Source organism: Symphodus melops, assembly GCF_947650265.1.
Source record: "Symphodus melops genome assembly, chromosome: 3".
In the NCBI taxonomy this organism is placed as follows: Eukaryota; Metazoa; Chordata; class Actinopteri; order Labriformes; family Labridae; genus Symphodus; species Symphodus melops.
The window spans coordinates 2,428,330-2,454,550 of record NC_136693.1 but is presented as its reverse complement, the minus strand read 5'-3'; the positions used below and the strand labels follow the sequence as shown (position 1 = coordinate 2,454,550).

At 45.0% G+C, this 26,221-nt stretch overlaps 2 protein-coding genes across 2 annotated transcripts in view; both read left to right on the top strand.

Moving 5' to 3' along the window:
- Positions 1-511: 511 nt before the first annotated feature.
- The window catches only part of otog (otogelin), a gene marked incomplete at its 5' end in the record, with an annotated part of 47,696 nt that continues 21,986 nt past the window's right edge, over positions 512-26,221 (top strand). Inside the window, 21 exons of the mRNA XM_079340341.1 lie at positions 512-671; positions 5,699-5,794; positions 6,696-6,797; positions 7,292-7,449; positions 8,378-8,499; positions 8,594-8,802; positions 8,953-9,083; positions 9,193-9,299; positions 10,520-10,629; positions 11,468-11,593; positions 11,798-11,906; positions 13,021-13,067; positions 13,307-13,452; positions 15,003-15,135; positions 15,664-15,841; positions 16,798-16,922; positions 17,087-17,299; positions 17,437-17,602; positions 18,741-18,815; positions 19,021-19,064; positions 19,765-19,930. Of these exons, the coding sequence (XP_079196467.1) occupies positions 512-671; positions 5,699-5,794; positions 6,696-6,797; positions 7,292-7,449; positions 8,378-8,499; positions 8,594-8,802; positions 8,953-9,083; positions 9,193-9,299; positions 10,520-10,629; positions 11,468-11,593; positions 11,798-11,906; positions 13,021-13,067; positions 13,307-13,452; positions 15,003-15,135; positions 15,664-15,841; positions 16,798-16,922; positions 17,087-17,299; positions 17,437-17,602; positions 18,741-18,815; positions 19,021-19,064; positions 19,765-19,930 (2,723 nt within the window). The remainder of the gene's footprint in view (positions 672-5,698; positions 5,795-6,695; positions 6,798-7,291; positions 7,450-8,377; positions 8,500-8,593; positions 8,803-8,952; positions 9,084-9,192; positions 9,300-10,519; positions 10,630-11,467; positions 11,594-11,797; positions 11,907-13,020; positions 13,068-13,306; positions 13,453-15,002; positions 15,136-15,663; positions 15,842-16,797; positions 16,923-17,086; positions 17,300-17,436; positions 17,603-18,740; positions 18,816-19,020; positions 19,065-19,764; positions 19,931-26,221) is intronic.
- Positions 24,028-25,586, top strand: LOC306820919 (E3 ubiquitin-protein ligase TRIM35-like). Its single transcript, XM_079338999.1, has one exon. It carries the CDS (start codon positions 24,245-24,247, stop codon positions 25,352-25,354), a length of 1,110 nt encoding a protein of 369 aa, XP_079195125.1. The 5' UTR covers positions 24,028-24,244; the 3' UTR covers positions 25,355-25,586.

Here is a 26,221-nt window from a genome sequence, read left to right as displayed (position 1 = left end):
ATGGTACAATGTCCTAAATGTTATTATCTTTTATCTCTTTGTTTAATTCACTCCAACAGACTTGTTTTCCCCTCTCAATCACGATAACATTAGGCCTCATTTTCTTTTCGTGTAATAATTCCTGCCTCCTGCATTATGCTGCTGTACTTGCTCTGCTCCACCAGGGGGCGCTGTACTCATAGAGCTTATTCAACGTAAATCACCTGTTGGGTTAAAAACGCCTTAAACACAACTTTCAGTAAGTTTTTGTGAGGTTTATATATATATACTGTATATATATATATATATACCACATCGAACTGACAGACACAATGGATATTCCTTGATTTATTTATATTTGATATACATTTTATTTTAAATCTAAATTATGTCAAACTTAATCTGCAAACAGATGTAGTTTTATTTTAGGTGTTTTATTTTTATTTTATTTTTTTTTGGGGGGGGGGGGGGGGGGTTATCGCTTCTATCAGCAGGTCAGGTTGTCATTATAACATCCACAGCAGGAGCACCCATGGGTGTGTTTGGCCCCGTTCTTCCTCTAACGCGCGCCCACCTGCGCATATTTTATGCTAATGAGCAGGTGCGGCGGCTCTTGAGGCGCGCGGAGGGCCGCTCGCGGAGGAGAGCCGGATGGAGCAGCGCAGGGAGCAGCGGGAGTCCAGCCGGAGCAGGTGATGCTGTCCAAACGCGACTGACTGCGGATCCGCGAAACACGAATGGATCCCCATTTAAGACGGAGCTGGAAAAGGCTTTTGCATTTATTATCTTTGTATTTTATCCTCATCTATCAAGGTGAGTCATCTCTGACACACACACACACACACACACACACACACACACACACACACACACACACACACACACACACACACACACACACACACACACATTACTCTGATCTGATGTTTAAACCACGGATCAATACCAGAGGAGTTCTGAATTATAGCACAGAAGGGGAAAAAGGGGTTTTAAGTGTTTTGTAATTGATTGTTATAAAAACTTAATGACCTTTCACTGTGCTAATTTGACAGCTCTAAATTTCTCCCTTGTCTACCTCTAGATTTAGCAATTTTCTTTTTATTAGCATCAAATCTAGATTTATTCATTTATTCCAACTTTATATTGTCTCGTTTTCAGCGCATCTATCCTGGGGGATTGAGAGAGTGAACCATCCTGATTTGGATAAATTGAATAGGTGAGTTCTTTCACAGCAGCAATAGAAGGCAGAATGTATCATGGTTTTTATTTCACATCATGTGCATTAAAATGTGTTTTTAATTGTGTTTATTTTATTAATTAGCTTGAATAAATCAGTTAGAACATTAATAATTACAGTAAATATTTAAAGCATGTTTTATCAAATCTAGGTTTAAAATTATTGGACGATTAGTAACCATTCATCAGCTCTTTTTTTTGGAAAAAGTAAAATAAAATAAAAAGTGAAAATTCGGTAAAAAAAAATTAAATATAAAAACATCTTTTTGTTTCTCTATGACAGTAAAGTAAAACAGTATTTTGGGACTGCTGGTCTTAAAATTAGTCATCTTTGACTTTAAACATTTTAATTTTTTTTACACAAACCATCAAATCAGTTGGCTGAGAAATCTGATTAAAGTGATGTTTTAAATGACTGTAGTATTAATTCATTGAGCAGACGATTACGCTGATGGATATTTTTCTTTTTCTTCTTTTTGACATTATTTATTTTTTAATGGTTTGGTTGGTTCCCGGTCGGTCGGTCGGTCGGTCGGTCGGTGGTGGGTTTGTGGTGTCAGGGGGTAAAAGCTGCAGCAGGAACAAACCTCTCCTTGTTCTCTCTGTCCCAGCAGCGGGAGCAGAAGGATAAAGCAGCAGAAATGGGACACCGCTTCCCAGGGAGGGCAGGTAGGCAGCCGCATTGATCACTGATGCTGATGGAGCTGCTTCAGGCGACAAACACACTCACCAGAGATCCCCCCTCCCCAAAAAAGATCTGCAGCGCTCACACCAAAACACAGAGAAGAGAAATGAACAAAACATCATCTGACGGGTTTTTATTCTTACCTTTATACCTGCTCTCCCAGTATTCCCATTACTAGCGTCCATCTGCTAAGAGTTCAGGATTTAACAACATTTAAAGGAACACATACAATACAGTGTCACATAAATAAGGATGATGATGTAAATATAGAAGAAAGCATGTAAGATACATCTGCACTTTGTCAACAGGATTTTTTAAAAACTATTATCCTGGCAGCCCTTGCTTTACAGATTTTGTCAATTTCGTGAATCTAGAATATTTTTTTTTCGTGATTTTTTTAATAGATGCTTTCTGGTTTTGTTCAGTCCAAACACAGTGCATCTTTTCATCAAACAAAAACACATATCTTAAGTCCTGAAAAGCCAATTTCTGTACAAATATCCCAGGAGGTCAAGCTGGAACTCAACCTCAATGACACGTAAAGATAATGACTGAAAATACTTGTTGTTTACTGCTGAAGTATGTCAAAGGAAAACGCCCCACGGTGACATTTTGTTACTCGGAAACAGCCATGTGAGGGGAGTCCCAGCAGGAATATACAGTAGCTGCTCTGTTGTCTCACTCTTCCTATATCACAGCCTCCATCAGCCTGAATGTGGTCATTCCTTTTGTGCTGTTTCCCTTTGGCTCAGAGAGGCGTGAGAATCCGGTCCAAACTGTCCGAGTTAGCAAACATACAAAGCAATTAGTAGCACAGGTTGCAGGTCGCAGGTTATAGAGACGAGGTCTATCTCATGTCAGATCTCTAAACGACACGAATGCTGTAAACGTCACTCGTACCATCGTGACACCTGGGTCAAAGCGCTGGTTGTTTTCATGTTTGACCTGCTCAGTCTCGATATCTCTTGATACTGATCAGGGATTAATAATTCGTAGTGAAACACCATTCATTCCCCCTCTTCTCTTCTCCTTTGTCCCTGCTATTTGAGATGAAAGCTTTGGCTCGAGAGCTCAGGTATCCCGGGGAGCTTTAAGTGTAGAAACAATGTCCAACTTCAATGTCCGACAATAATGCTGATATTTTCAACCAAAGCTGCTCTACTTCTCTGCTTTGTATCCAATCCTGACCGAACAAAATCTTCCGATGGCGTGATAAAATGTTCATACCGAAAAACAAGATGTTTACTTTTATTCTCAAAGTTTTCATCTACTTAGTCGGATTTTGATATCAGTAGCGTCGTATGGGAAACGGTAAAACTTCTAATTTTTTAGTTCAGCAAGATGGTTGATAAACATCACCTTGTTACTGTTACTAAAGATCATCTGAAAGGGGAAAAATACAAGGGGGGGGGGGGAAGGCGGAGGAGAGGGTGGGGTTGTCAACCTGGATGGGAAAGCTGAGTTGGAAGTCACAGAGGAGTTGTTAATGAAGACTGGATGACAGCTCTTTTCTCTCATGCCTCTTCTTTTCCCAGCGCTGCCTCGGTTTCATCCTCATCCGTCTGGACTCTGGTTTGGCAACAACCAGCGTAATTCTGAGAGGAATGTTTGCCCGAAAACAAATGTAGAATTGTTTAAGCTTTCGGTCTCCAATATTCCAATCACATCTTAATTAAACTGTCACTTGATAGCTAAGCCAGTTTTTCAGATTGTGCTTGATATAATATTAAAGTCATGAAAGTAGTTAAAAGAATCAGACTGAGTTAAGGATTTAGCTGGATTTACTGACTCTGCACTCTCTTTGCCAAACAATGTCATAGCCAAGTATGAGAATGATCAGATTCGATACATTAGACTGGAAGAGGCTGTGAAATATTAAGAGATTTCATCTGATTATGGCTGCATGAATGAAAGGTTGCAACCTGCTGATATGGTCTCTCCCTTTAAAGGATCTTCAGACAGAAGCTGTTGCATCAGAAACCAGCACATCTCCCTCCAATCATTTACTGGTCAGCTGGATCAATGTGACCAACCAGATGTCCACCAGCACAGAGAGGACAACGACTTCATCGCGGACCCTGAGCCCTTACCGATCCCATTCAACTACAACACTATCTCGTCAAACGGCACCACCTTCATCCAGCCAATCATCAGGCAGCACAGCACAAACTAGCAAATTGCAAAATAAAGCAACGCCAACTGAGACAGAACCATCTAACCAATCAACAGCAACCACAGCGTTAGCCAGTCATTTACCAACTAGCGCTTTAGCATCCAGTAAATCACTATCCAGTACAAAGCAAACAGAACAATCAACAGAAAGCACAACACTCTCCAACCAATTGCCAACAACCATAGCACCACACAGCCAACCACTAACTGAGGCAGAGACTCCCAGTCAATCTAAACCGAGTAAGACACAAACTAGCAACTCACCAACCACCCACACAGCAACACCCAAAACACCAGTTGGACATTCATCCACAAACCTAGAACCATCAAAACAATCACCAGGCAATAACGCGAGGACCAGCCAATCACAGAGCGGTACAAAAACATCTAGCCAATTATCAAATAGCTCAGTACCATCAAGTCATTTACCAACCAGCACAACATCAGCAAGCCATTCACTAGGCACCACAAAACCAGCGAGCCAATCACCAACAAGCTTAGTGACATCCAATCAGTCACCAACGAGAAAAGCGCAAGAAAGCCAATCATCAAACCTCACGAAACAGGCAGGCCAGACACCAACAAGCTTAGCAATATCTGATCAATCACCAACCAGCACAACACCAACAAGCCAATCAGCAGGCAGCACAACTCAATTAGGCCAAACAACAACAAACATAGACCAAGACAGCCAATCATCAACTAGCCCGGCAACATCCAGTCATTTAACAACCAGCACAACACCAAGAACTGTAGCAGAACTAAGCCAGTTACCAGGAAGCACAATACACCCCAACCAACATCCAACCACCACAACTCCAGTCAACCAACCGTCTGCTAGACCTGACAAATCCAACCAAGCTAAAGTCAGTACACCACCAACAGACCCATCATCAGCTAGCTCAACCACCACCAGGCCATCACAAGCGAGCACAACACCAACCAGCCTGTCTCCAACCACTACAACACCATCGAGCCAATCATCACCTAGCCAAGTCACATCCAAGTATTCACCAGCCAGCACAGAACCAACTAGCCGTTTACCAACCACTTCTACTTTACCAGCCCACCAATCAGCAAGTACAACAACCCAATCCAGCAAATCACCAATTAGCAAGGCATCAACAAGAGAACAATTTGGCGCAACAAAAACAGCCAGCCAAACACCATCCAATACTGAGCAAGCCAAGAAATCACCAACACCCCAACAATCACACATTAGCAAATCACCAACCAGTTCAGCACCAGCTAGCAAGTCTTTAACCAGCAAGGAAAAATCCAGCAAATCACATAGCAAAGAAGTGCAAGGCAATCACTCACCAGTCAATGACATGCTAGCCAATCCTGTATCTCACCGTATAACTGAGAGTACCACAAAATCTGGCCAGTCATCATCCAGCCAATCACAGATAAACCAGTCAATAACCAACTCAGAAACACCAAACTCAGCACTTTCTTTTTCTACACCAACAACTTCAATACAAGCTAATCAATCCAAAAATAGTTCATTAGCATCACATCACATATCATCCAGCGTTACATCACATAACCAATCAAATCCAACGCCATCTATCCAATGGCTGACTGGCTCAGTACAGTCAAACCTGTCTTCACGAGGATCCACAGGAAACACATTCAGTGGAGCTGATGAGCGTCCAGTCAATATCTCAGTCCTCACCAGGCAGGCGAAGGAAGCCCTGAAGACGTTTCGAAGGTTTCCAGGTAGGTTTATGAAGGTTCATATGTTTGTAATGTCAAATTGTTGGGTACAAAGAAATTTTTAAACAAACTCTATGGTTTGTTCATTCTTTTCACGTAATGCAAGACAAGAACTGAACAAGAGATTCATTTAAGCAGTATGCTGTGTGGGGTTTATTTTTCACTTTGTATGAAGCCTCACATGCCTCTGGCCTTCATGATGAATCGGTCTTTTAGTATCCTATGTCTTGCTTTATCTTGCACAGCCATGAGAATGGTTTTGATCTCTTATCTCACTCTTAACAACAAAGGAAAATAAACCCATTTACCAAATCATTTCTCGAAGATCAGGACAAAAGATATAAGGGAACCAACCTACCAACATTGATTATTAATTTCTGTCAGCTGTATCTGCAGTGGCATTGAGTTTATTACACAAACTTTGCTACCATTCTTTTTTTCAAAGACTGAAGACCTAACTTGTTCTGTCTTCAATGATATTAAACGATGAACTCTTGTTACACCAGAAGAGAAACCTGAAGGAAAAGTCATTTTTGTCTTGTTCATTTACACTCCCAGTCCCCCCCCCCCCCCCATACACAAACCACCTGTACCTGTGCTTGTGTGGGACATGGCTGACTGGGTAGACAAGTCACTAAGCAGATGGTGTTAATGCACGATGAGGACCCATCATTTGGTGTTTGGTGGCGCGTTCAATGACCATAACATCTGCCTATGGCTCTACCTGGGTCCTGACAGGTGGGGGCGGGGTAGACAGATGGAGACTTTCACTTAAAAGTGTGACTTGCAGATCTTTATAATTGATAGGAGTGTCCTCGGTGTAAGCTTCACTCTCCTGCCTCATATTTCAGTCTTCTAGTCTGACAAACATCTCGTAATTGTTTGTTTGTTTGTTTTTCCCCAGCGGGGCGTTGTGTGTTTCCATGCCTGAACGGAGGACATTGTGTTCAGTCAGAGTTGTGTGACTGCAGCCTGTATCAGGCCACCGGACACAGATGTCAGACAGGTAAACCACACACCAGACTGTTCACTTTTCAAAGTCTATTTGGGTCTATTTGAATATGAAAACCAATCATCATCAACTCTTATCCCATTCAAATAAAATAGTACTTTATTTGTAGAGAACTTTTCAAGACAGGTGCTTTACAGAAGCAATTTAAAACAATCAGAAGTGACCCTAAACAGCACACCAGAGCTCTGGTCAGCTGAAAAGGGTAATCTGTAAAAATAATCGTTAAGGCTGGATTTAAAAGGAGGAACAGTCTTCTGAGCGATGGAAGAAGTGAAAGACGGTTCCAGCGCTGAAATGAACTCACAGATCACCCTTTGACCTCAACCTTGACTCATAGGCATCTAATCTCAGATGTCTTCTTGGGTTGCAAGGAGCTTAAAACTTTAGTCTCATTTATACATTTTATACTCAGGTTTTAAATGATTATTCAAATCAAACTATGTGATGGGTAATTTTTACCCTTTTCCGATCCTTTTCTGCATCCTCAGTTCCAAACCCGGGCTTTGAAAGGGAGATGACGTGCAGGTCGTGGGGTCAGTACAACTATGAGACGTTTGATGGACTTTACTACTATTTCCCTGGTCGATGCACGTACACTCTGCTGAGGGACTGTGAGGAAACCACCCAGGCCAGCATCATCATCCAGGTAGGCTCAGACTCAACTCGACCCTTCAAACCAGAAGCTGCCCAGAAAGTTCCAGTCTGTAACTTGAAGTCTGGACTCTGCAGCGTTCTGCTTTATAAAACGCCTTCTCTTTTCTGACTTGTGCCAAGGCTAGTCTCAGCCCGAGGAGAAGATTTGCTCTGAAGATTAGTGAAAGCTATCTGGTTATTAGAGTCAATTACCATTAAATACTGCAATTACTCAGAATGCCTTGAAAGCATCTGCAACAGACCGAGACATTGTTCCCCTGAACGGGCAGCAGATGGATACTGTATCTGTGTATGGGAAAAAAAAAGAGAAAACTGTGAACATGAAAAGATCCACACGGTTCAACAATTTTATCAGCAAAAAGACCAAAAACATACTCGAAACAAAAATAAGATATAAAAGTGCAGAACTAAAGCTAGAATCATCTTTTTTTCTTTTTAGCAGAAACATTTTCACTTTGCCAAAGAATAAGAAAGAGTCTATGTCTTACTCAGTCAAGTCAAATATTCTCCTCCTTATCAACCAGCTTAAATAAGCCTCAGAGCTCCTCTTCAACATGTGTGTGAAGTGTGTGGTTGTAAATCCACTCTGATCCTGTGTTTGATCATGTCTATAAACCCCTCTATTTCAGCCCTGCTCAGAACAGGCTGTTTTTGTGTCTGTAGCTTTAAATATGTAAATGAGTTGTGTCTGACCACGCCCCCTCTCTGGAAGGGCTCGGGTGTACTCGCTGCTTTCTCGCTCCATGTCCTATTGTTTACGGTGAGAAGGCAGACTCAGAGGGCAGAACAAACACCTAGCTGTGGGAGTGTCACCCACCTGGGGGAGGGGCTACTGCCCTTTGTGATGTCAATAAGTCTGCGGTCTTTTTTTTTAACCTGTCTATAAGAATGTATTTCCATGTACACGTTTCTTTTTGCAGGTCCACAATGACCCGAGCTGCAGCGTTGCACCTTACACCTGCCAACGATCTGTCAGTCTCTTCCTCCCATGGGAGGGCGAGGTTCGGCTGCACGCTACTGATGTAACCTTCAAGGGCCAGAGGTCAGTAGGATATCCTGATGCTGTGTATCCATAAAAAGAAGACGGTTTGCTTGTTTTGTCTTTTTCATGGTAGATTTACTGTCTCTGTCTTCAGTCTCCAGCTGCCTGCTCACATCCATGACCTGCAGCTGGAGCAGATCTCTCAGTATGTCCTGGTAACTCAGCAGCACGGCTTCACGCTGGCCTGGGAGGGAAGCAGCGGCTCCGTCTATATCAAACTCAGCCCAGAGTTTGTGGGCAGAACCTGCGGCCTGTGTGGCAATTTCAACGCTGACGTCCAGGACGACCTAAAGACCAGTTATGGTGAGTCCGGCTAAACGTGGGCCCAACAAAGAGTACCGAGGACAAAGTGGAGGAAGGATTCTAGCTCCTTAGAAGCTGCTGGACTTGAAGTGAAAACCTCTCACTTTCCATCAGTGGATTAATCAGTACGTTTCTGTCTCTCTCTCTCAGGTGTGCTGACTCAGGAGATAGAAATGTTTGGGGACAGCTGGGTGGAGGCGGAGCCACATCAGGCGCAGTGTCCCATGGTGCCCTCAGGCTTCCCGTCACCTTGTGCTGCCGTTGAGGCTCATGTCCTCCTGGTGAGATGACTCGTAAAACAAACGCCCCTTTCCCAATCCGAGAAAACAACAATGTACTAAAACAAATGAATTCGATCCAATACTTTCTCTGTGTGTTTTCCTGCTGCAGAAAGTGGAGGAGGTGTGTGCCATGCTGCTGGATCCGCCTTTTCAGAGCTGCCATGACTTTGTCAGCCCGCTGTCCTACATGGCCAGCTGCTCCAACGACTTGTGCATGTGAGACAAACAGATTTAAACCAGCCTGTTGATATACACTGTGTTATTTTTATCAACGCATCTGATGCATTAAGGCTTTTTGTAACCAAAGTCCTTATTGGCTAAATCCATTGACGACCATGAATGACCTCAGCGGTGTCCATAAGATGACATGTTGGACAGTAAAGGGAGACAAATATTATGGGGAAAAGAGAATGGAAAAAAACATGCACCAATAGGCCGTAGCTTGGCGTAGACCCTGGGGACCAATGGGGCGAGGAGTTTGTTCCTGAGCATCGTGAAGCTGAACCAGCACCGAAGTTACCGAAATTTATCAAGTTTTTCACGCACCTATTTGTACATCTAAGACAGAAAGAAGAAAAATCTGAAGTTGACTATTTGGTTTCTCACATGAGGCTAAAGTGAACTTTACTTAAGATGCCCCGTCCAAGAGGTCTAAAGAAAATCTGGTACCGTGACTTTCATGGTCATCGTTAGGGCAACCATTTAGATACAGACACAGGTGGACAAGGGGATATAATTGATGTGAGCTTTAAAGCATCCTGTGGAGAATGACTCCTAGAGGGGAGGAGGGAGGAGGGACTGTGGAGTGATCGATTGATATGGAGAAAATGTCAGACTTGGCCCGACTGGATTTGGAGACAACAAGAAGAACTTCACTAGGATTCAACTTCAAGACTGTGCCAGAGTTTATCACAGAGTTTGTGAAGTATGATTGAGTCACTGTATGTCACGGTGACTCAGTGTGTCCTCTGAGTTGTGGCCAAAAGCACACATGGACATCTCAGAATACACCTGGTAACTTCAGGTGTGAGAGAGGTTTCTTGGGTTTTAGTTCATTGACACAAAGAAGCACTTTTCTTGTTTCTCTCTCGGATGTGTGGCTCAGGTCCGTGATCCTGAACGTGCCCTCTTTCTGTGAGTAACATTAGCTCGAGCAATCTGTTTCTGCTAACTCTGAAGCTGAAAACAAAACAGTCGAGTGTGCTCAGAGACACTTTCACCCTGTCAGATGAGAACAAACCTTTACAGCATTTAAATGGACTCTAGTCAGAGTAGTTTATCATCAAACATCAGCGCTTGTTTCCTCTCGTGTTCGACGCTCAGCAGGTTGGCGGTTCTGTGTTTGACTCGTACAGTCTGGTCAGTACCTGTCTCAGAGGCCACGCCTCTCCTGGCTCCACTCAAAGACTCCGTCTCTGTTTGTTTCTCTCTTGAAGGTCGGGTCCCAACGGTGAAGTGGTATGCCAGGTGTTCAGCGAGTACGCCCGGGCCTGTGCCCACGCTGACCACCCACTGCACGACTGGAGGCAGCACATTCCTCAGTGTGGTACGTTTCTCCAGGTGTTCGAGGCCGAACGCCGCACACAGAGGTCAGAAAGAGCGGGATGCTTCCGCTCAAACCAAACAACAGAAACGTAGAGCGTTCATTGATGAAGACAAATAAAAACAAACACCGGAGATAGAGAAGGAAATACTGTAGTTTATCACATGTTTATATTTGAGTCATGAAACGCTAAGTGAAAACTACGACCTCATGCCTCCATGTACATCACTAATTTAATTCACTTCACAAACTTTACATTCACAGAGAGTATTAGTAGACAGATTTAGATTTTTTTAAGGTTGAGTTTTGCGCTTTTTCGGAGAGAAAAAGAGAGAGAGAGAGAGAAAAAGAGAGAGAGAGAGAGAGAGAGAGAGAGAGTGGGAAGGGAGCCACAGGCTGGATCCGAACCTGATCAGTCCGGACTACAGTCCCCACACATGGGGGTGCACAAACCAAACACTAAACTATAGAGTCCAGTTAAAGAGGTCGCACTCGATTAAATCTAAATACAGACGTAGTTGACTTGCAGAAATAACAGTGCGAACTTAAGCGAGCTTAAAAACAGGTTATGGCATCACAACGTAAAAAATGAGTCTCAGATTTGTCAGTATAATCGAACAAACCACTGAATCAGTATCAGATATTTTATACATGTAAGAGTGTTATCTTAAAACATGCTCATTGTTATGATCACATGTTTACTTGTGTTGATTGAACTCTTTGAAAAAGATTTCCACATGTAGTTTGTGTGTACTTTTTGAGCTTCATTGCACGACTCAGAGTCTCAGTGTTTTCAGTGGGACATGTTTGACGTGTGTCGTGTTTCCCTTGTTGCGCCCAGCGAAGCAGTGTCCTTCAGGTCTGCACTACAGAGAATGCATCAGCTGCTGCCCAGAGACCTGCAACCTGGAGCGGACCTGCATCGACAGCAAGCTGGCCTGTTTGGATGGATGCTACTGTCCGGATGGTGAGTTTCTACTCATGCTCAACAACTGTGTCATAAGCTCTATAAAGCATTGAAGACTTATAGAGAATACCGTTTTTAACAAGGCTTCTGTCTCCCTCTGACCTTGAAGCACAACCTCCTATTTATTCTTAAAATCCAGTCTCTTCCATTTTAAGTGTTTCATTGTATTTTCAACCCCAGATTATTTAAATGGTCTCGCCACAGGTCTGATCTACGAGGACGGCGGCTGTGTGACGCCCTCCGACTGTCCCTGTGAGTATCACGGCATGTTTTACCCGTCTGGACAGACGCTGCAGGAGGAATGCAACAACTGGTGAGTAATTTTCACCAGTTTTTCAGATTATAAAACACAGAAAAGATAGATATTTTTATTTATTTTATATGCTTTATAAAGTGTGACCACCGACCCTACTGGAAGCTTGAGCTTGTGGGGGTTTAGTGCCTTGCTCAAGGGCACCTCACCAGACCAACTTCCATATTTTGGTCTGTAGGGACTTGAACCGGTGACCAACCCAAGTCCCGACAGACTGAGCTACAGCTGACTGATCCCCCTGACACGGCTGTTCACATAATGCTCCTCACAGTGGGAGACCATCCCTGTCAGACAAGAGGGGGGGGGGGGGGGGTCTCACGAGGTGAGACGTGTTGGAAAAAAAAAAAAGACGCGGATGTAAAGGACGGCGCAACACAGTCCGCTATACGATGCTATAATGAGAATGTTTGCCTTTATGTCAAAGCTACGTTTAGTTCAAAGGACTACCAGATTAAAAAAAGAGCAGAGAACAACATGCACATAATGCAGCCGTTTAATTACCTGCACGGAGATCGTAGCGGTCACGTGCATGCAGTCTATGCACTGTGCTGCAGAAACATTATTCCAACGTCACTCCCCCTCTCATCGGCTCGAGGTCTCTGTTCACATAAACAGCTCGTCCTGCAAATATCAGGAGTTTTTCAGGAGATTTCTGCAGGTGTGAAAGCAACAATAGTTTATTATACTCTGAGCACAGTTTCCAGCACAGAGCGTATTTTCTAAGTACTTTTGCATCGTCGTATATACATAAATATTGGCACATGATCAGGTCCCTTTTCACCCCATCCATGAAATCTGTAATAAGTGAATTCTTTACATCTGTGGCTGAAGAAACAGTTTTGATTTATGTGTTTAAAGACGTTTTCCAGCATAATTATCTTCCGTCCTTTGGATGGTGAAGTGATTCCTGGTTGGACACGTGTTGCTCAACATGTATGAAAACATGATAGTGCACTTCTTTTAATCTTCTCAGATCTGACCACCTGGACTCAGTGTGTCCAGTTTCTATCAGATTAACTCGGCCTTTAATGTCCCCACCTGTTTGTGTGTGTGTGTGTGTGTGTGTGTGTGTGTGTGTGTGTTTGTGTGTGACCGTCTCTGCTTTCTGTTTCAGCACATGCGAGGGTGGAGTGTGGAATTGCACCGAGTACAGCTGCCCAGGTTTGTGTCTTTCTGCAGGTTATATCAAACCCAGCACTGTGATTGGAGGAGATTTAAAAACAAAAACAAACAAACACTGTTGTCATAGTCTAAATTAATGCAACAACATGTTCCTGACTGTACATATTGATATCTGTAAAATGGCGGAAATTGTTTTGAAACGTTTCTTCTTTCTGGTGAAATTAGAATTTCTCTCTCTCTCTCTCTCTCTCTCTCTCTCTCTCTCTCGCTCTCTGCAGGCGAGTGCTCTGTGACTGGTGACATGTATTTCCAATCCTTTGACGGCCGGATCTTCACCTTCCCTGCTACGTGTCAGTACGTCCTCGCCAAAAGCCGAAACTCAGGGAAGTTCACGGTCACCATCCAGAACGCCCCGTGTGGAGCGGTGAGTCATACTTGTTATTTTGCACAAAAAAACAAAACAAACCAAACATCCCCTCCACATTCAGGCGTGACTTTTGGGAAACACTTTCCCCCCTCTGCATCAAACCGCCCTGCTTTGTCACCTCACGGGGGTTTAGGCCACTCGTCTGTCACGGAGATCATATGGTAGTTTAAGCGCTCAGTAATCTCCTGCAGAGTCCAGGTCAGTTCTGCTGATGCTCTAAAAGCCTCTGAGGAAATGTCTCGATCAAACTGTGGCAGATAATCGACATGAAAAGAAAAGACTGACCCCCCCCTTCCCCTCCCCTCCCCTCCCGACAAGCCTTGGGTTTCCCAGCAGCCTTTGAGGGGCGATGAAGGGGTGGAGGCGAGATATAAGATGTCCCACTCATCGGAGCAGAGGCCCTGAACCTCTAACAGCCAAGTGAACAGGATTACCTTATCAGTCGTGACTGACAGAGCTGTGGACGGCTTTGTAGTGAGGAGGGAGGTGTAGAGGGGCTTTCAGAGGGGTGGGGGGGGGGGACCTGGACAGAGAGGAGGTTATGCGAAAACAGGAGGTGAATGATGAGAAAGAGGGAAGGAGGGAGGGGGCTGATAAAAACCTCTCTGTTGTGAAAGAGATGATTCATAGAGGCGGATCGCTTACTGTCAGCGACACACACAGGCTTCCTCACTTTTAATTTATCACAACAACTCGTCTCACGTCGAGAGACGAACTCCAGTCCAGTTTTTCAAACGCTTCGCAAGTCTGCCATCTTTTCATTAAAAAAAAAAAAGTTTCAGTATTCATTGTCATATCTGTGTCTGTGGATCTCTCAACCGGAGGGTCGGGGGTTCGATCCCCAGCTCCTGCAGCCACACGTACGATGTGTCCTTGGGCAAGACTCCACTACAAGCTCACGTCCATCTATCATTTATTTGAACACCTCTATCTCCGTTGCATCATGGAGATCATAAATCACCAAACACTGATTTACTTTCAGTAGAAATCACGTTGTCTGTCAGAACACTTGAAACTGGACATTTACCTCAAGAGTCAAACGCTAACTGAGGCAGCTTTAGCCTCTCATCTGGTTGCATACAAGTGGACTTCCATGTGCAACCAGCAGAGTCGCCCCCTGCTGGCTGTCAGGAAAAAAAAGACTTTTTAAATCTGTTCGACATCTGTTGAAACTTAACAAGCTTCTTCTGTTTTTTTGTTTGTTTTTGTTTTGTGTAGCAATACAAATATTAGCCTCTAGGGGGCTAATAAATTCTTCAGTTTGGCGTTAAGGTCAGCGACTCTCAGGTTGATCTCCACGTCTTAGAGGTGTTACTCTTTTCATTCGGGTGAAAGAATAAAAAAACAAGCAGGACTGTGATTTGAATATTTTTTCTTGAGGATCTGACTTTCTTATCCTGCAGAGTTCATCATCAGCACTGAGCAGGCAGTGTGTGTGTGTGTGTGTGTGTGTGTTTGTGTGTGTGTGTGTGTGTGTGTGTGTCTGCTCGGCTGCTGTTTGAGAACATGCCAGCGTGCTAAATCCGACTGTTTCGTCTCCGTTGCAGAATTTAGATGGAGCGTGCATCCAATCAGTCAACCTGGTGATCGACGAGGATCCCAGAACGGAGATCACTCTGAGTCACGTCGGAGAGGTCTTCATGGCTGGACAGTACCGCATCTCTCTGCCTTATTCTGACGGTAACACCCTCACCTTTTAGCATGTCTAACGTTGCTCACATCCAGCGCCAGACTTCATTCAGCGCTCATGGCAGAGATGGATTAAATGACATGCTATGCTATTGAACAGAATGCTTCTCAATGGTTTAATGGGTTAGCGTTTGTGCTGCCTCCCTCTGAGTATTACTCCCGTTTTCAGACCAGTGTCATGAATGCAGCATCCTGTCGATTGAATCAGCGGCCCTTTTCAACGTCTTGTAAATATTGTGAGAATGATCTGATATATTTGTTCCTGAAGGAATTTGACACAAGTCTTAACCTGACAGTTCTTTATGATCTGGGACAAACAGATGGAGAATAATGAGAAGTGAAACTGACACTGAAGAAAAACATCAATCCTTCACTTTTATCTCATCACATCACTAATCGTCTCATCCCGTCTCGTCTCATCTTGTCTCAGATGTTTTCTTTTCAAAGTAAATCATTATTTGACTTCAGGGCCTTCCCCCACTCGAAAAGTCTAAGTGTCCTCCTGCTCTCCTCCGACAGACGTTTTCCACATCCAGGAGTTGTCGTCGTTGTTCCTGCAGGTGAGGACGGCGTTCGGCTTGCGTCTGCAGTACAGCTGGAAGGAGTTTCGTCTCTACCTGCAGGCCGACGAGCTGTGGAAGGACGACACGGTGGGGCTGTGCGGCACCTTCAACGGCAACATCCAAGATGACTTCCTGTAAGTGTGCTCTGGCTGACCTTTGACCCCTCCCGCGCCCTCCGTTAGCCCTCGCTGCGGCGACAGAGAAAGTGAGCGTGTTCCTGTTTCAGAGGCGGAGAGGGAGGTGATGGAGAAGTGCTCTCTCTCTCTTTGTAATGCACACTGGCCGGGCGGCTCGGCATCAAAAGCCTCGCTCTCTGATCGGCTCTTTAAGGCGGGCCAGATGAGCGCCCAACTGGACACGCCACTTCAACAAGGAATTTACTGTTAGCGGAATAGGGGCTCCACTGTACGGTACTGTAATGGCCGACCATGGAGGGCGGATGTTGTCTAACAGCTGTAAATGGATATACATCGTTCGCTGTAAGAAGGAAAACTGGAGCTCAGTTTGCCAGAAACTTTCTGAGCAGCTCCTTCGTGTTCGGCCTTAAAGGCCGGGTTGGTCATTTTCCTCCGGATCCACTTTTTAAGATTTTTGTTTGAAATTGTTTTTAGGTCCTGACAGAAAAGAAACGAAGAAAATCCATCCTCTCTAGGAGTTGTTAGTCTGTAAAAACTTCGACCAATGTCTGCCACGAGGTCCCAATCTGATGAACCAATCACACGCCTCCTTGTCTCCCTGCTCGTTCTCTACCTCTTGCTCGCTCTAGCTCAAACTCAAAGCTCGTCACCGATGACGGAGTTTATACTGTGAGTTTACTGACCGCTGCCTGAGACATGAGCTGAAGTCCACTTCTGGTGTCATGGGGCCTTGTGCGTGCAGGTGAGGGGCGTGGCTCCTTTCATCAGTGACTCCTGTTCTGTTGTGTTTTTTTGCGTCTTAAAGGGACAGTAGCCTCATGAAATTGACACAAGTTATAGAGAAAAAAAAAAGCCCAGGAGAAGAAGGGTGGATGAGGCGTTTGCAGGGAGGTCGATCATTTCTACGTTTCGCTCGTTGTGTCCTATCTCTGACTCCTCGCGTTGTCTCGCAGATCTCCGTCAGGGATGATTGAAAGCACTCCTCATCTGTTTGGAAACGCCTGGAGAGTGTCGTCAGCCTGCTCGCCCAGCCTGAGCACGCCGCAGCTCGACCCCTGCGACACACACCAGCAAGCCGGTGAGTGTCTCCTGTTTCTTCAGCCAAAGAAGTTAACCACGAAACCACAGGATTGATCTATATGCAATACATTTATTAACAGTCTTTACTATTCTGTGATGCACCGTTTAGCATTCAGGGTTAGTTCTGATAAAACACAAAGACCTGCTCTTCCTTCTCTCCAGTGACCTACGCCTCGGAGATGTGCGACGTCATGAACCAGGATCTGTTCTCTGCCTGCCACGAGTACCTCGCTCCGACCTCCTTCCATCAGCAGTGTCGCTCCGACACCTGTAAGTGTGGGACCCCGTGCCTCTGCTCGGCGCTCGCGCACTACGCTCGCCACTGCCGCAGATTCTCCGTCATCATCGACTTTCGACCGCAGATACCTGACTGTGGTGAGCGTTCAGCGTTTTACAACACCGACATATCATGCTTTTTGACATCGTATGCCTTCTTACATACGATGTGAGATCCCCCCCCCCCTCTCGAGATAGTTTTTATTAAATCAGAATCTCCGTCACTCTCCGTGCAGCGCTCACCTGTCCTCCGACGATGGAGTACGGGACCTGCGTGTCGTCCTGCCAGCGCCGCTGCTCCGCCCTCTCCGTCCCGCAGCACTGTGGGGAGGAGTGTGAGGAGGGCTGCGTCTGCCCCCTGGGATCCTTCTACAACCATCGAACGCACGCCTGCGTGCACAGGTAAGGCTGACGGGGGGGTTTCACACTGTCATTGTAGAGACATATGTTGGACGGTTAGAAATCAAGGAGAGAGGGAGTGAAGTCAGATTTGAGCTCGCCAGGATTGCAGCGTCCTCTCATTGGGCGCTCTAACCACTCAGCCACTGGCGTCCTGAGAGCTGTGTTGTTTACACCTCAAATAAAAGCACAACAAAGGAGATATTTTACTTAACACAATAACTTGGAATTTCTTTAAAATTTAATATTATTCCACTTTTGTGAGTTGGAGGAATCTGAAAAGACTTCTTTGTTGTTTTAGCAAAAAAAAAAAAGAAATTATAAGACAATCTGCAATCAGTGATTTTGTTGTTCGTGGATGCAGCTTTAGGTTTGCGTGCTGCCATGTTGTCGGTTTGCAGCCAGTTGAAGTGTAAAAGGAGCTGAAGAAGCAGATCCTCTCTAAGTGATATTTGTATTTCCTCTGGAGTTTAGGTCAGCCTTTAAGTGGAAAGCCTCGTATCTTCCCCCCGCAGACGTTACAGAACCGGAGGACCTCGCTAATTGTGCTCTCCCTTTCAGGCCGCTCGGCCCCCTGGAAGACGTGCGGCTTAATTCCTCTTAAATGTCCCAGGTTTTTTACATCCTAGTGCCGGCGCGGTGCCTCACTTAACATGTGATAGAGTTACATCGAGGAATTCACCGTGAAACCCCCCTTTCATTCCCGCTCGGTCTGGGGACGACACAGATATCTGATAACCAGTGAGAAAGAAGTCGTAGCACAGAGGACGATGTGTGGCGCTGGTTTATAGACGCAAAGATTTCAGCCTTCGATGCTAACACGTGTTATTTATGCGTGTTATGTTTTATCATGGGATGATTTTTAAAGGAGGTTTGGTGGTGGACATCTTCACCTCTTTAAGCCTGCTTATCTGCCCCCTCTCCCCTTACCTCTAATACTCTGTTTAAGGTAACACAAAGCCCTCTTTAACATAAATCTTGACACAACAATGACACAAACTCAGGCCTGTTGGGTTTACATCACCCAGCCTGCCTGGCGTGTAAGTATCAAGGAGCTTTCTGAAGACGTTTGGACATAAAGTCTCGCTGGTTTCCACGCGTGTTCGATTGGACGGGTTGTGTTTTTGTCCACCTCTCCCAGGAGCGACTGTCCCTGCAGTTTCCTCGGAGCGGATTACGAGCCTGGAGATGTGATCATGACTTCAGCAGGTGTTCAGTAAGATCTTCTCCTCCATCTCCAACTCCACCATAATGCCACGTGTAGACCTGATGAGCACATACGTCATAACGAAACACAGACATAGTGTTTGGTAGTGTTTAAACACTGGTGCCAGAACAAGGACAAATACTAAAGACAAAGAAATAAAAAGTGAGATAAACACTGTCCGATGCATCGTGCTCATCGTCTTCTTCTTCTGCAGAATCTGTCTGAACGGTAAACTGGTCTCCCAGACGACAGACGGTGGTGAGTCACTTTAATCACACACGTTTTTTTCATTTTACACGCTGATTACAAAATGTCATGTTCACCACGTTACATTAAAGGAGCAGTCTTTAACTCTGACCACCTAGTGGCTAACATGGGTACTGCAGTCTAAATTCTAAACAATCAGAGAGCTGTCTGGCTCCGCCCCCTCCTCCCTAGAGTGGACGCTTACACAGCGCTGCATGTGGTGGACACTGTAGCTTCAGTGTTTAGCCAGCTCTGCATGTGGTGGACACTGCAGCTTCAGTGTTTAGCCAGCTCTGCATGTGGTGGACACTGCAGCTTCAGTGTTTAGCCAGCTCTGCATGTGGTGGACACTGTAGCTTCAGTGTTTAGCCAGCTCTGCATGTGGTGGACACTGCAGCTTCAGTGTTTAGCCAGCTCTGCATGTGGTGGACACTGTAGCTTCAGTGTTTAGCCAGCTCTGCATGTGGTGGACACTGCAGCTTCAGTGTTTAGCCAGCTCTGCATGTGGTGGACACTGTAGCTTCAGTGTTTAGCCAGCTCTGCATGTGGTGGACACTGTAGCTTCAGTGTTTAGCCAGCTCTGCATGTGGTGGACACTGTAGCTTCAGTGTTTAGCCAGCTCTGCACGGGTCTGGGGACTTCTTGGTTTCATGTTGGGGTCTCACAGTGAGACATCATTTTCTGACCTCTGTGTTTCTCCTTCCTCCTTCAGACAGGTTGTGTCCGGCCGGTCAGCTCTACCAGAACTGCTCAGAGGGAGAGGACGGCTTCTCGTCAGGAAGGGGCGTGGCCTGCGAGCGGACCTGTGAATCGTACCTGCTCAACCTCACCTGCTCCACACACGAGCCCTGCGTGGCCGGATGTAGCTGCCCTCCCGGGTGAGTGACGCCCTGAAAAAAATAGCCAAATATTTCATTATTTACAGAGAAGTTATTTGAGGGATTTCACGACTTCCAGTGTTATGATGAAATCATTTCAGATAAAATTGACTCCTTTTTTTTTTTTTACATAATGAATGTCAAATTTTGAATGAAAAATTAGGTTATCATTCAAACCTTAAATGCTTCACAGCTGCAAATTGAAAAACTCACATTGTAAACAACACTTCACCGCTTTACTAGCAGAGCTTGTTTTATTAATTTTACACTATTTCACACAATCTAATGCGTCTGTGCATCTCTTTGATATTCTTTATTACATGTCCTATCACCTGCAAAGCTTCTTGAAAGCTAGTCTGACACTTTCTCCACATCGTGCCGCCCTCCTGCGTGAGGACAGGACAAAAATGTTCGAGACTTAGTGAACTGAAAATGGCTGTTTTGTGCCGTCCGGGTTGAAAACGTTTAATAACATGAACTTTTAAGAGTCTCTCTGCTCATGTCCTGGGTCACCTGTCGGGTATGATTCAGGGCGAGGCTGCAAAAGAGCGTGACCTTCCTGAATGACTGAGGAGTATGTGAGGTGAAATCTGAAGCTCAGTGTGTCACTGAGGTTTGGTTCAGGCTGGTTAGACTGTAGGCGGGTCAAAGGCAGTACAAATGTCACATGAGGCAGGAATAACCCTCTGACTCTTTGCCTGGCAGCAGGTCAAGCATTGTGGACATTTACCGATAGCCTGATGATCTATTTGGCGTGCTGTGAGCAGGGTCACAAGAAAAGGAAAGGTGCAAAATGCTCCATCTATGTGACATGAAGGCGACGGGACCAGATTAGTCTACACACTCACAGGATGGACCGGCCTGAATCATCATCCCACTCCGCCCCTGTTTGTACCTCACTACAGGGATGTTCTTCAGTCTTAGATCATCTGTACGAGACAAAAGTCTTCACAGCAGCAGATGAGCTGGACAGACATGGCGGAGTAGATTTCAGTCATCTGATATCTATAATCCCCTCTGGCTGTCGGCCTGGAAGGAGGGTTAAGTGGTTTCTTTCTGTGACATCGACGCAGAGTCACACTGATGACAAAATGCACAGACATGTTTGAAAACATCCGAGCTTGTGACACTTCCTGACACCGCCGGCAGACACTTTAAATTCTCAGCTGATGTTTTCAGACTTAAAATCTATTTTATTCTTAACCTGTTCTGGTGACACACGGGGCCGCCAATATAATTTCCAGTGGGGCCAATATACCACCGACCCCTGCTGCTCCTCAAGGGAAGAGGTCTCTTATGGTCTTCACTCGGTCTTGAAGCACTCTGGGTCAGGGTCACAGTTCTGGTCTTGGTTGTTCAGGCAGGCCGTCCACCAACGAGCCAAAGTGACCTAAAAGGAGCTCAGGAGCTCCCAACACCAGAGCCCAACACTGATCTCTTTTATTCATATTCCCAATATATGAAATCAACATATTTTACAAAAAGCTGAGAACGAACAATGATGACGTCTATATTGGCGACACACGAGACAATTTTTAAATGTAATTTTAAAATTGGGACCAAAACAATCAGGCCTTAAATCCTCTAGCATTAAAATAGTAAAGATGTATGTTCTAGATTTCACAGTTTACAGGTTTTATAATTTAAAGGAAACATGAGAGCTAAATACCAATAGGGTAGGGTTAGCCGCACAATGCCACATTGTGCAAACCTGTTGTAGATGAAATAAGTCACACACAGGTAAAACATGTGAATAACATTTTCCCCTTCTTCAGTCTATAAAGAGCATCGGATTGTATCAGTGACACAAGTGAAAAGGTCAGAGCTGGAGTCATCGTGACTCTGCGTCACCTCTGCTGACCTCCCTGCTGTGATTCAGTAGGTTCCCCATTTTTACAACCGAGATGACCTTATGTTGAGACGCTGCAGGAGTTTAATAAATGGCTGCAAGCGGATAGTTTGAGGATGATTTAGAGGTTAATATGGACACAAAGAGATCTCATTGAAGTGAAGGGATGGAGATCAGGTCTGACTCAGACAAACAAAGCAGCTTATAAGAAGAAGATGATGATGTGCTCTTTTAATCCCATGAAGGGAAATTCAGTTTCACACTCTGTTATTGAGACACACTACACACACACACACACACACACACACACGTACAGTGTACCTGAGCGTGTTTCAGCTGCAAGCCGTAAAAGCAACATGGACACATGTGGGAGTACTTTTGTTTTGCTTGCTAATACCAGACGATATCGACACACTTTGTGACAGCTTGTGCACAAAAATAAAATGACAACATGTTCACAGAAAGAACTGATCGGTGTGATCATTGATCATTGATTTCATCACACAAAAAGAGGAGCAAGCGGCGAATAAAAATTATAGTTACAGCTTTAAGTTTTTCTCAAATCTGGTTTTAGATTCCATTTTATTTAACTTTGTACTTATTGCACATTTAGATTTTATTAGTGTAAATATTATTTATCTTATTTTACCTCATTTTATTTAATATTATTTTATTATTTATTTATTTATTTATTTATTTATTTATTATTATTATTGTTTACCTTATTTTATCTACATTGCACCGTGGGGAGGGGGGGAAACGTAATGTCTGACAGATTTTGGAATTGCCAATAAAGTAAACTTTGAACCTTGAATGGTTGATGCACGTGGCAGCCATGTTGGATTCTAACTCGGCCCAGTTCAACAGCCTGATCCCGAGGTGTGACAGCACACATGTGCTGGACATCCACTCTGAAAGTCACAAATCAGACTTTTAAGGACAAAAAGAAATCAGTATGAAAATAGAGAAAACACAGTAAAGTGATCTGTGGTGCAAACTGTCGACAGCTGGCTTCTGGTTTTCTTGTCAAACTGAGACAGCAGATGACCAGCAGGTGTTCCTTGTGTTGGTTTGTTACGGCTCTTGGATGATAATCATGGAAAGAGAAACAACACACAGTTCTACTGCGAGGTATTCATCTGCAGCGAGACTTAAAAACCTCTAATGGGGAACAATTAGCCGAGTCGCTGACAGAAGAATTCATTGTGTTTCATTCACAATGGCACACTTTGTTTATGATCAAAATGTAGACCATTCATTCTGAGGAAATTAGCCCACATGAACTCATGTGACCCTGGACCTTCAGGTGCAGACCAGGACCATCCAGCATGCCAGAGTTTGTTTTCCTGTTCACAAATACGTCCAACCAGCGTCCAGTATCAACTTTCCGACTGTCACTGGAAAATATGCACATTTTGAGGCAATGCTTTGGTTTAAAGTTTGTCAGCCGTTGGGGGGGGGGCCCTACTGGTCTGGGGGCCCCAAGCTGCCTTTCCTGCTGACAAGCAGCGCCTCAGACTTTAGACCGTGTTTGGGTGGGGGAAGACGCCGTTGTCTTTTTTGCGTCTTCACGTTACACGGCAGCTTCGTGCGTTGAAGCAAAGAGCGGGGCGCTAAGAGGAGCGCTGGGCGTTACCACGACAACCGCGTCAGGAGGGAAATGAGAAACACACCTGCGCTGCTTTGAACTCTGCAAACCCGTCTGTTTTTAAAATCCAACAAAACAACGTTGACACCCGAATCCAACTTCATCGACTCTGCTGTCGGACAAATATAAACCAGACAGCGGCGATGTGTCATGATGTGGCTGCGTGGGTTAGCTCCAGCTCTGCTCATGGTAGAGCTTTGATTTGATTGGCCAGCAAGGCGGCATGTGAGAGAGACAGCAGATGAGTGACTCTGTTTCTGCTCCGTGGATTTCTTTGCAGTTTTTTGTATTTGAATTTTTCTATTTGTGCAATTCAAAAGTTACAATTACTAATATTAAGAAGAACGGCTTTTTTGTTAACATAATAAATGCCCAGAATGAGGCAGTTAAACGGCTTCTCAAACCATTCAAAGTTAAGCCAAAAAAATGAGGCTACAATAGATCCTGAATGAAGAGTCGTTTGGGAGTCTTTGGCCAAGAGAGCCGACTCTCTGAAAAGAGCTGAACTTCCCATCATGACCAGACAGTCCAACAAAGCTCCGCCCTGTAGATGACACACCACTACAGTACACACCAGGAAATAATCTACACACACACACATGGAGGAAAACTTTCACCGTAAGAAATAGAAGAGACGACTTCGGCAGACTGGGAGTAAATGCCTTCAAGCTGTTACTGACTGCAGGCTGGAGAGAGCTTTAAAAGTAACACGTGTCAAAGTGAAAGTAAGATCCAGGAAACTCTGTGGAGGAGGAAGTGGAACCGCCGGACTAGTTTGACTTCTCTGCTTGTTTGTTTTGATTCTCTGAGAGGAAAAATGGCCTCTTGTTTGGAGGACGATCTGTGTTGTTCTGTTTGCCACGACATCTTCAAACATCCTGTCGTCCTGTCGTGTAGCCACAGCTTTTGCAAAGACTGTCTGCAGAGATGGTGGAGAGAGAAGCGCACCAAGCAGTGTCCACTCTGTCAGAGAAGATCTTCGAAGTCTGAGCCTTCTTGTAACCTGGTGTTGAAGAACCTGTGCGAGGCCTTTACGGTGCGCAGAGATCAGAGAGCTTCATCAGACTCGGAGGCTCTCTGCAGTCTGCACTCGGAGAAACTCCGACTCTTCTGTCTGGATCATCAGCAGCCGGCGTGTCTCGTCTGCAGAGACTCTAAAAGACACGCCGGCCACACGTTCAAACCCGTCGACGAAGCAGCTCAAGATCTTAGGAGTGAGCTCCAGGAGTCCCTGAAGCCCTTAACGAACGAACTGAAGCACTTTAAAAAAGTCCGAAACAAATGGAGCCAAACAAGAAAGCACATCGAGGCCCAGGCTGCGAACACGGAGAGGCAGATAAGGAAGCAGTTTGAGACGCTTCGCCGTTTTTTAGAAGAGGAAGAGGAGGCTAGAATCTCCGCAGTGAGGAAGGAAAATGAGCTGAAGAGTCAGAGGATAAAGAGGGAGATTGAATCTCTGAGCAGAGGGATCGCAGCTCTTTCAGACACGATCAGAACCACGGAGGAGGAGCTGAGAGCTGCAGACCTCTCGTTTTTAAACAACTACAAGGCTGCAGGGGTGAGACTCCAGCAGTGCCCCCTGCTGGAGGATCCACAGCTTCCCTCGGGAGCGCTCATCGATGTGGCCAAACACCTGGGCAACCTGAGCTTCAACATCTGGAATAAGATGAAGGAGATGGTCTCCTACACCGCTGTGATTCTGGACCCAAACACTGCTGGTCCAGGTCTCGTCCTGTCTGAAGATCTGAGCGGTGTGAGAAAAGGAGACCAGCGGCAGCTTCCTGAGAATCCAGAAGAGGGCGCCTCCTTTTTCCGGCACTGTTCTGGCTCTGAGGGTTTTAATTCAGGGACTCACAGCTGGGTCGTCAAGGTTGGACAGAACAGTAGCTGGGAAGTGGCCGTGTGTGAGAAGTCCGCAGGCGGGTAAGGTCGACGCGTCCAGTGGATTATGGAAAGTAGAGTTTATTTTCGATGAATACAGAGCGTACGCCCCGCCGGATGAACACGTTGTTCTGTCAGTGAGAGGGCGGCCTCGGAGGGATCCGAGTGCATCTGGACTGTGCCGGAGGGAAGCTGTCATTCTCTGACCCTGACAGCAACAGACACATACACACCTTCACACACACTTTCACTCGCAGGCTGTTCCCGTACCTTTGGACTTTTGATTCTCCTCTGAAGATTTCCCCAGGGAAGGTGTCTGTATCAAGTGGATCCGTAAAGGGTCGAGGTGAAGATGCATGTTGACTGAGGCTCGGTGTTTATGTCGTCTCTTTTATTCTTCAGTAATCTGTGATATTTTGTTTCATTGTGTGGAGTTTTTTATTTCTCCTGCTCAGACTGTTAAAAATGATGTCGTCAGTCGCGTCGGCCTGATTGTTAATAAAGTTGATCTTCAGAGAGTCTGAGAGTGTCGCTGGAGCTTTTTGACCTTTTCATGCACCCGATCGAGTCGGTGAAAATCCCTCTCTGAATATCTCTGAATGATATGATTGCATTCAGAGCGTTTTGAATTACATGTAGACGTCTTGTGCCTGATGAATGTGTCGAACCCGTGTTTACAATGTGAAGGAATCACAACCATTAGGATGTCTTACTATTCACAAAGTGATTATTAGTAGCATTGTGTTTTTTTTTACTGAATATTATATCAGTGGGATATTTTTTCTATGCCAATAGTTCAGTTTAGAAAAAAAACATTACAAACCACTTCAGCCAATCAGATCGAGCAGCTGCTATGACTGACACTGTTGTATCATTAAGTTGCTGTACCACCAAAATCTCTCTCTCTCTCTCT